The 10,898-nt window shown below is 40.5% G+C and overlaps 1 protein-coding gene across 1 annotated transcript in view; it reads left to right on the top strand.

Moving 5' to 3' along the window:
* Positions 1 to 1,303: 1,303 nt before the first annotated feature.
* The window catches only part of WASL (WASP like actin nucleation promoting factor), a 66,502-nt gene continuing 56,907 nt past the window's right edge, over positions 1,304 to 10,898 (top strand). The window contains exon 1 of the mRNA XM_007982787.3: positions 1,304 to 1,825. Within this exon, the coding sequence (XP_007980978.3) occupies positions 1,709 to 1,825 (117 nt within the window). The 5' untranslated portion in view covers positions 1,304 to 1,708. The remainder of the gene's footprint in view (positions 1,826 to 10,898) is intronic.

Raw genomic sequence — 10,898 nt, 5'->3', positions numbered from 1 at the left:
ACGGATTTAGATCTAGCTTTGTTAGATCTGTAATTCAGAAGCAACTCCAGGCTTCCATTTCTACTACTGCTTTCTAAATCTAATTATTTTATAAATAGTCCTGTTGCTTTAATTCACTTTTTACCCTAACATTACTAATCAAGTTTAACTTTGAAATCTCCATATTTTATGTGAGACCTCCCAAGGCTATCCACTCTTATTTTCCTTTGTAAATTTATTGTTGCTCAGCCTATTTCATTAAGGACAGCTTTAATTTTAATACTTTATAATTATTTTCAAAGTGCATGATAATGGTTTATCAGTCTGGTTAGTACATCAGAGATTTCTATTGGCGCTATCAGAGATGTTAACATCCAACAATTTTACCAAAGTGTAATTGTTATAGATGTCTTGTTTAACATATAACGTTTTGTTTATTGAAATTAAGCAATTACCAGACATGAATTTATGCAACAAAAATGTTTAATGTGGAGAACAGTGACATGCATAATTGATAACTCACTGCAGTCTGCATCATTGTCTCTAGATTCCAAAATTTCATTTTAAGCCGTTTAGTACTTAACTTACAGAGCAAAGGGGGTTATCTTAGATAACTTTTAATATCCTGGGCTATTTTCCAATTCATGATACAGGGGGAAAAAAATGTGTCCAGGGCCCTTAAAAGAAAATACTTTGAATTTAAATATGACACATACATTAAGCCCACGTGACACGCCAGGCAGGCGGTGGAAGTCAAGCGCATTTGTTTTTGTTACATCCATCAGGGCGATCTCTTTCACAATTCTGGGAGAGGCCTGTTTGTTCCTCCACTCCCACAGTTGAAGTTTGGACAAAGTTTGAGAAAATTCCAGGCACCTGCGGCTCCTAGCGAAGCCCGCGAGGAGCATAGGGGAGTGCACCTCTTCCCCAGTTTTCAGTCCTCAGATCGCAGGCCTCTCCGACCCGCAGAGCGAGAGTCACGCTGCCGCGCCTGAGAAATAAGAGCTATTTCAAGGACGCGCCCTGGGTCCTCACTGACGCTTCGCAAAGGTGTGCGTCCGCCCAAGGAAGGCCGGCGGCCTGGCAGCGCAGCGACGGCGAGGAGTCTCCACCCATCTTCTCTTCAAGCAGCAGTAGCTGGGTCTGGGTACCCAACCGACAAGCCGAGACGCCAGAAGCCAGAGGACGAAGTTGAAAGCCTGCGCCCTGAGCCAACCGGGATTCCACTTAGCTCCGCGCGGTCCGCGCCTCGGCCGGAAGGGGGCGTGGCTTCGGGCCGGCGCGGCGAGGCCCGCCGCCGAGTTGGGGGGTTCCTCCCGGGCCCCGGCCGCGCGTTTCCGGTGCGCTCCCCCGCGTCCTCCGTCCTGTGGTCTCGCCCGTCCCCGCTGCCATGTTGGATTGTGCGGCCGCCGCCGCCGCCGCCGCTGCGGGAGGGTTGGGGGAGGAGTTGGGAGTTTAGCGCAGTCGCTGGAGTGCGAGGACAACGACCATCCGGCCCTATCCTGGCCGGGCGGGAGCTGGGAGCTTCCCTTTCTCAGCGCGGCCCGAAGGTGGCTCGTCGTCGGCGCCTGCGTCCCTCGACCTCCTCCTCCTCCCCGCTCCGGAGGAGCTGCGAGATGTGGCGCCTCTGACTCCGCTTCTCCCCGCCCCTGTCACCGAGAGGGGGAACGAGCTCTCGCCCACTCGCCGGAGGAGACGGCCCTGGACTCCCAACCCTGCCGGCGAAACCATGAGCTCCGTCCAGCAGCAGCCGCCGCCGCCGCGGAGAGTCACCAACGTGGGGTCCCTGCTGCTCACCCCGCAGGAGAACGAGTCCCTCTTCACTTTCCTCGGCAAGAAATGTGTGGTCAGTGGACAAGAACCGCGTCGCCACCCCTGACATTACCTCACGGTCCCGGACTTGGGGGCCGGGAAGTGGGAGTGGGGAAGGAGGTGGGAGCGGCGCGGGGAGGGTCCCGCTTGTCGGCCAGGCCTCCCGCCAGCCCCGGCCCCTCGTCGGCGCCCTCGCCCTGCTCCCTGGGTGCGGGCTGTGGCGGTCGGGCGCCGCCTCCCCGAGCTTCTGGGGAACAAGGGAGTGTCACCTCCGCAGGCCTGTCCTCCAGCCTGGCCGGGCCTCGGTCCGCGCCGTGGCTGCTGGTTAAAACTTTACTCTCAGGCCACAAGGGGATTTTCTTGCAAGAGTCGCTTGGTCCCAGAATCTGGGCCCTTGTTGTAGCTCTCGCGTCACCTCCTCCTGCTGGATCTGGGGGTACCTTCCATAACAATGCCAGGTTTGAGGAGTGGATAGGTCGGGGAAGGAAGGTGGTTTTCACTCTCCCATTAGGATTCCAGGAGGGAATGAAGTCGAGTGCAAGAGCCTGGGCTCTCCAGATTAGAGAGGGTAAAAAAATGTTACTACTCTTCGTTAAAGAGAAACAAGATTTATTTCTCCAGCAACCTTGTCTAGGCCTGGTTTCTACTCTCCTTCCCACTGATTTTTTCCCCCCATTGGTGGGAGGGGGTGCTGCTCTCCCCGCAGCCATGCGCAGGGAAACCTCAATCTCTGGTAGTTCTTGGTTTTTGGGGCCGAGAATGATTCTTAGTTTGGTGCTGTGCGGCCAATTCCAACCCCAGATGGCCGGTTGGGAGCGAGCAGTTCTGCTGTGGGAAGGGGAATGTGTGTTGTTGACGGAAGCATTCATTACATTGGCTGCTGGCACTTCTGGGGGTGGGGAGGTTCTGCTCTGTGGTATAGGCCTTGTCGGAATCATACAGCGGTGACTGGGTTGGAGTGTGGTTTGTTGAAATCTTGGCTGGGTCTCTTTCTCTCCACCTTGTTTGCTAGCACCTGCAGAGTATGTGCCACTGGAACCCAGAAAACACGGAAATTTCAACAGAGCAATACCATTTTATAACTCCTTTGATGTTAGGTATGCCAAACCAGATTTCACCTGCTTCTTTACAAAGTTAGGATTAGACAATTTCTGGAAAGTTCTTGGATTAATTGTTAACTTCATAGGAGTCCACCCTTTGTATCTTGTGCCATCCGGTTGGAGATTGAATCGTTCCATTCAATTTCAGATGTGTTTCAAATTTCGGAACTTAGACCTTAGAGAACATTGAGTTTCGTGATTAGAAGGATGAAACAAGAGGAGTGGTTCAAAACGAGAATTTTGGGTAACAACTTTAAGCCCCTCCCCATTCACACACTTTTTTCAACAAATGAGAAAACGGATCCAGTGAGCCCAAGTCATACAGCAGTTTAACAGTGTAACCAGAAACAGAAAACCGGGACTCCTCATGCCTAGTCCTATCCCATGGTACTTTCCACTACATCATGTTGTTTTAGAAGGGTGTTTTTTTTTCTTGTTACCGATTTATTTCCAAAAGTGGTGTTAAAGGAATAACCACTTTGCCTTTTTCACCAAAAACTAATTAAAATACAAGATTCTTAAAGCACCACTAATGTTTGCATATGTTCAGTTTAGGAAAATCTCCAGCACTTTGAATGTTAGTTACCTCCAGTGAAAAAAAAATTCAGTTGCTGGTTTAGATTAGCTGTGTAACCTGTATCAAAAAGGAAGTAGTCGTACTGTGTTCTACATACCACACACATTAACTTTACGCAGAAAGGACATTACATTGATACACAAGTATAGTAATTGTCCTGTGCTTACCTATAGTTTTACTGGTTTCAAAAAATGGCAGATGGGGAAAAATACTGTGATAGGGAAAAATGATGTTGCACGTTGGTTAGTGTAAGTGGATTGCTGAATAGGCTGTCAGTATTCAGTGCTTAATTTCTTTATGCCATCTTTTATTAGTTAACTTTACCTTTTGCATTTCTGTCATTTAAAAACCACACTGTGTCAGTTGCCTGCTTTTGTGGGATAAGTCGTTGCATATACTAATTTCAAAATTTGAAGTCCCTAGTTAATAGAGAGTGAAGAGTGATATTTTAATTTTTGAAATAATCTTTTCCTCCCTTTGCTGATTATGCAGGGTTTTTTTGTCTTTTAAAACATTACTGAAATACATTGTCTCATAATAAATCCAGCAGTAAGATTTACAGGTCAGACCAAATGTGTTAGGCAGAAGTGTACTCAGAGCTCTATTTAAGAATTCAAGAAATGAGACAGAAGCAGTTACAGTCTTAGCTCTGGAGGAGCTTCATATATTATTTCATTCAACAAACATGCATTGATTAAATGTTGAGGTCAAAATCTAGAAGGGCTGATACTTGTCCTCAGGGAGCTTACCAGGTCTAAAAAGGGAAACGTGTAAACTGATAAATAAGTCAGTGCTTCAGAGTGATGTGTAAGAGGCTACTTTTCACAATAGAAAATGCCTTGGCTTTGTAATAGCAAATATGGGTTCAAACTGGGGGTCACTTTGGACAAGTTTCTTAAGCTTCCTATCCTAGATTTGGTTTTCTCATGTGTAAAACAAGGATACTATCTCATGGGTAGTTGTGTGGATTAAGACTGTGTGTAAATATATGGAAACTATTTTTATAAAGGTTTAGGGGATTAAAGGAGAGAATGGTGGGAGAGAGGTTGAGTAAAAGCTTGTTAAAATGGATAACTGAATATTTATATTTAAACAGGTACTCCCTAGGCTGATGAAAGGTATGAAACAACTTGAAAAGTTAGGAGACCTACTAATAAGTTTATTAGGTTTCTTAGGGAGCAAGGAGGGCTTCTGCTTGGGCTCTCAGATTTAGGTATGCATTGGAATCATTGTGGAGATTATGAGAAATGCATATGCCTAGACCCAATTCCTAGATAATATTCAGAATCACTGGATATGAGGTGAAGCTTGGACATGTCTATTTTTAACAAGCTTAACAGAAGATTTTAAAGTATATCACAGTTTGAAAACCACTGCTGAAGACCACGTTGTCTGATAGGATAATCCTTGAGCACATTGGAAATCTTAATAGATTTTTCTTCAATTTTTGGTCTATATTTTGCAAATTGAAGCTCAATTAAGTTAAATCAAATTCTTTTAGTACAGCATTTCTCTGACCGCTTAAGATATCAGTGTACATTTCACAACTAAGAAGGAGATACAGTTGAGGAAGTATTGCACTCTTTAATGGGGACTCACAAGATCATATTTGACTTAGAAAATTTTCAGGGGAAAGATGGAGGCAGTATAGAACGTGGATTGAGGATTGTGAGGGAAAGACAAGGGAAATCAGATAGTTGTTTTATAGTAGTGCAGGTGAAATATGATGAGGGCCTAAATTAAGAGAGTACTTTGGGAATTCAAGAACAATTAAAGTCTCCAGCAGAAATTAGTCCCAGTTATATATAGAAGGTGAGGGAAGGGAGTTTCAATAAAGGCAGGCATTATAACCACCAGCAGAAAGAAACATACTTTTATTCTCATTCGCTGCAAATATGCCTAAATGTTAATGAGACTCTGGATTGGTGATTGGCTTCATGGAGGAGGCAATCATCAGTAAATCTTTTGTTTTACCACAAAATTCATTTTGTGGAAGTTGAGATTTCGTTGTGATATGTAAATACATGATATGTACTTTTACATAAATAGTTCTGATGCCGTTCATTAGCTGGTAGTATTATGAAGGGAGAACTATTTAAGAAGGTTATAAATAAGATTACTAGGTCTTGTTTTGTAGTTATATCTGTTGCCTTTCATGTAGTGTGATTCAATTAATTTTATATAAAGAGTACGTGTATTTTTGCTAAGTGGAGTTCAGCATGTATAGTCCTGAATAAGTGAGAAACTAAGGATTAAGGAAAAGTAAAACATTAAAGTACGTCTCTACAGCCATTTCTGGTCTATATGGATTGGGGTTGATAATGTTATTGAGCATTATCTTTCCCTGCCATACTCACCTGGTTTGTTTTTTTAAGATTTAGTGATACTTAAGCCATTTTTTAAAATCAACCTTAATCTTTATTTCCTTTATCTCCTCAGCACTTGTTTTAACTTGCTTATTTTCTTTAGTTTTTTGTTTCCTCATTCTCTATATATAATTCTTAGAGATAGACTTTATGCCTCGATAGTCTTCTGTAATTGTTATAACTTCTAGCACACGGATCAGTGAATACTTATTGATTGATTGAATAATTATAATTGCTCACTTTTTTATTTTTTAGGAGCTTGTTCTGCATTTCTTATTGCTTGATTAGGTTGTTAAGCCCTTCAGTTTTGAATGTACATGGTATCTGGACTTTAGTCTTCATTTATTATGCGACCAAAATGGTTTAGTTCTGCTGCTGAACTAATATAGGTGGTAACAGTTGTCTAACAGTAGTTTGTTTCTGTTCTAAATCAGACCTTTTGGGTAGGGATTCTTAAATAGGCATAGAGGGAAGGATATGCTTAGCAGGATCATTGTGTTGATGATGGCCTGAGTAAGGCACTACTGGTGGAAAGTTTAGGCTGGGAATGTATTTCACCTTGAGTAGTAAGGAAAAATAAAAGTTAAAATTCACTGGATTTGGAATATACAAAGATGACAAGATACCCTTGTCTAGTATAGAGGAAAAAGATTAGCACAAAAATGTATGTGATGCAGCGTAGCTATAAGCACAAGAAGAGATTCAGAAAAGTCCAATGGTTGGATTGTGAATTTTGTTTCTGTTTATTCTTAGCTCTATAATACAGGCAAATTTCTTAACTAGTCTCAGCCTTCATGTCTAGATTTGTAAAATGGGCTTAGTCAAGGATTTCAAAGAGTATACAATAATTATGGAAGATGCTTAGAGTCCATGACACAAAGTATTCGGGGAGTTTGGAGGAGCATATGAAAGAAAGTTGTTATTAATACTATTTAGTGCTCAGTTTAGATTTCCTGTTACTGGCAGGGAGGATTTAGAGTAAAATTTTCAACTCTGTATTGTATTTGTTTTGACTTAGGTAAATTAACAATTTTAAAGTCAGTTAATTACAGAGTGTATAAATTAAAAGTTAAGAAACAGCTTGACTGTATCTCTTTGGGGAGTGTCTGGGCAGCCTGAGTCTCCCTGGCTGCTAATTGAAGAGGAAGAAAGGGGTCCTGATGAAAAAGTTAGGAGTTCCTGTATTTTAGTCCATGCTCTGCTACTATACATTGTGAATGTGAACAGGAATTTCTGACCTTTTTTTTTTTTTGAGGCAGAGTTTTGCTTTGTTGCCCAGGCTGGAGTGCAGTGGCACAATCTTGGCTCACTGTAACCTCCGCCTCCAGGTTCAAGTTATTCTCCTCCCTCAGCCTCCCAAGTAGCTGGGACTACAGGCATGTGCCATTACCCACAGCTAATTTTTGTATTTTTAATAGAGACAGGGTTTCACCATGCTGGCCAGGGTGGTCTTGAACTCCTGACCTCAGGTGATCTGTCCGCTTCAACCTCCCAAAGTGCCAGGATTACAGGTGTGAGCCACCGTGCCTGGTCATTTCTCCCTTCCTGAACTTCACTTTTCTAATTCGAAAATGAGCGGTTGGACAAGATAACTCCAGTCTTTCCAGCTTTAATGCTTAATCAGTTTAACTATTCTAGATACCAGGGACTCCAGCAGGGAGAGAACAGGCCTAATGTTAACTCTAGCATGTATGTGTTTTGCACAGCAGAGACTAATATAGCATATATCTAAGCAGAAGGTAGATAATCCTGAATTATTTCATTGAAAATTCCCATTTTTAATTCACCTTTTTCTAAGCATTGTAATTTAATAGGCATTTCACTTTTAAAATAGCAGAGTGAACAGAATAAAAAGGCATTCGTAATAGAACTATCAACTTTTAGCTGACTTAGAATTATTTGTAATTATAATGTATTTTTGGGTTATTAGAAACTGCTTTTTTGATTAAGATGGAGTTATTTTTAAGAATTTCCCTTTTGTTAACCAATTCCGTCTAGAATCCTAAATCTGGATGAAATTGTATTAGTGATATGATAGGTGTTGCACGTTACTGCTTATTTTCCAACGTTAAAAACATAGGTTTTTAGTTTAAGTAGTAGACTGAATAGTTATAGTGAATTGACTTGGTTATTTTAGAGACTGGTTCAAAATTGAGATTACCATGGGGATTCATTCGTGTGATTAAAATAATCTTGCCTTTCTTAAATTTTTTTTAATGCACTAGACAACATGCTGAAATTATGGCTTATTTTATTAGTGAATTTTATATTCCTGAAACCGCATACTAAGAGACACTAGAACCTTTGACAGAACTTTTCTGAAACCCAAATGAATGCCCAAATTAGGCATCCTTTTAAGATGCGAAGGACTGGGTTTTATCTTTTACTGTCTTTCTTGCTTATTTAACTTCTGTTCGTGCTGTACTCTGGGTATTAGAAAGCACAGCTCTTGAGGGAAAGATGTGACTGGGCCCTCTGAACAGTGTCTCCTACACCAAGTTCTGCCAGTCACTCTTTGGCCATCTTTCTGTTGTGGACAGTTGTAGGGATTTTATTTAAAATATCCATTTTTAAAAAAGTTATCTTTGAATGTAAAAATTGTATCTGTGAGTAAAATCAAATTGTAAAGTCTAGAAATAAAGTCTTGATTAGAGAGCAGGTTTGATTAGGACATTCAAGATTCCTCATAACATACAGAATTGGAGCTGCTTAAGTGTTGGCCAAAGTACAGAGTAGCCAGTTTCTACTTGTTTTGCTGCTGAGCAACTCCTACCATGTACCTCAGTATTCTAGTCTTCTATAGTAAGATTTTTTATAAGTCTTTATAAAAACTAGTAAGAACAAGATTTTCCTAAGGAAACGCATGCATGTAGTAATCTCGTTTATTTCACTTTTGTCCATATTCTATAGATTTTTAAAATAAATGATGGAAGTATAATGGTAGCCCATTCTAGTTTTGAGTAGAAAAACAAATTTTAAAAGAGCAGGTAAGAGTTGAGCTTTGTTATAATTTATTCTGTCTGGAAGTCATAGTTTTGTTAATAGAGTTCACTCTTACTCTAAAGGTTCTAGAAACAAAACAAGTTATACATTCATAGTCACAGTAATAGGATATACTATAAATGTAATTCTTATAGGTCACCTAGCGTCATTCATAGATTCTTGGAAACTGTGACTTTAGGTGAAACAACACATAATGAAACCAGTTTTACCATAGGGTAATTGATATAAACAAGAGTTAAGTTTCTATAGCATATTGATGGTCACAGAAATATCACCAAATATCTAATAAAGACAAAAACACTTCTAATATTAATTAATGAAATAAATGTAAACTGTAACACATTTAAGAAAGAGTAATAAAAACAAGACAATTATCTACCCAGTTACTTCACTTCAGTCTCCTGGCAGCTCAGGGTACAAGGCAAGAACCAACCCTGGACAGGACATCATCCCATCGCAGGGTGCACTCATACCTACACCCACACCTCACTTGTACACTCACTCATCCTGGGATAATGTAGACACACCAGTGAACCTAATATGCACATTTTTGGGATGTGGGAGGAAATCCAAGTACCCAGAGAACCCAGTAAATATGGAGAGTACCTGCAAACTCCACACAGATAGTGGCCTAGCTGGAAATTGATTTTCTTTTCTCATCAAAGTTAATAATGGGCTGGGTGTGGTGGTTCACACCGCAGCACTTTGGGAGGCTGGGGCAGAAAGATCACTTGAGGCCAGGAGTTTGAGACCAGCATGGGCAACATAGACCTAATCTCTACAAGAAAAAGTAGCTGGTAGTGGTGGGCTCATGTCTGTAGTCCCAGCTACTCCAGAGGCTGAGGCAGGAGGTTCACTTGAGCCCAGGAATTCAGGGATGCAATGAGCCATGATGAGGGCATTGCACTCCAGCCGGGGCAACATAGCGAGACCTGGTCTCTTAAAAAAAAAAAAAAAAAAAAAAAGTTACCATGAAAGGACATTGAACAGAATGATGTTGAACAAAAGGATGCTATTTGAGGACCAGCTGTATTAAGTATTTAGTAATTAGGAGACATTTGGCATACTTAACCATATTCATAAATATAGTATAATACAAAATCTTATTTATTGCGTCTATGTTAGTAGTCTCAGAAGTATTAGAGAGTTATATAATAGCATATAGGAGAGTAAAACTAATTAGGAAACACTATTTTCTCTTTGGAGTTAATGCATTGTAGAGAAATTGTAACCCTTTTTTATAGAGACCAAATAATTGAATATAGAGTAATGTTGAAGAGGTAAATACAGAAAAGCCCCTTAAGAAAATGTGATCAAATGAAAGATATATATATAAGATAATATATATGAGATATATCTGACATATGTATGAGATATATATGTCTTATCAATCAACTCCTTTACTAATACATGCGCTAGTTAGAAACTGAAATGATTTTTATTAGTGAAACATAGTCAGGTCTTGAGGACTTACTGAGCACATAACACCCTCCCAGTATCTTGGATTATGAGGGAGCGGTAAGGAAAATCCAGATTTTACCCCTCAGTTATTCACTGTATAGCTGAGGAAGACAAAAATTATGCACAAAAAGATATATGCTCTAAACCAGCATACACACACACACACACACACACACACACACACACACACATATGTATAAAAGATTTGAATAACAGAGAGGAGAGATAGGTATATCATTGTGGGACTTGAATATAAAAAACCTTAAATAACCTAGAGAATTGATGTCAGAAAAAAGGAAGCAACTTATCAGGTACAGATGCTCTTCTACTTATGATGGATTATGTCCTGATAAGTTGAAAATATTGTAGTCAAAAATGCGTTTAACACACCTAACCTACCAAACATTATAGCTTAGCGTAGCCTTCCTTAAATGCGCTCAGAACATTTACAGTAACCTACATTTGGGCAACATCATGTAACACAAAGCCCATTTTATCATAAAGTGTTGAATATTTTACATAATTTATTGAACACCATACTGAAAGTACAAAACTAAATGGTTGCATGGGTACTCAAAGTATGGATTCTACTGAATGCAT

This window comes from Chlorocebus sabaeus, chromosome 21 (genome assembly GCF_047675955.1).
Source record: "Chlorocebus sabaeus isolate Y175 chromosome 21, mChlSab1.0.hap1, whole genome shotgun sequence".
Lineage (NCBI taxonomy): Eukaryota > Metazoa > Chordata > Mammalia > Primates > Cercopithecidae > Chlorocebus > Chlorocebus sabaeus.
Note: the sequence above shows the minus strand (reverse complement) of the source record. Positions and strands in the feature narration are given on the sequence as shown.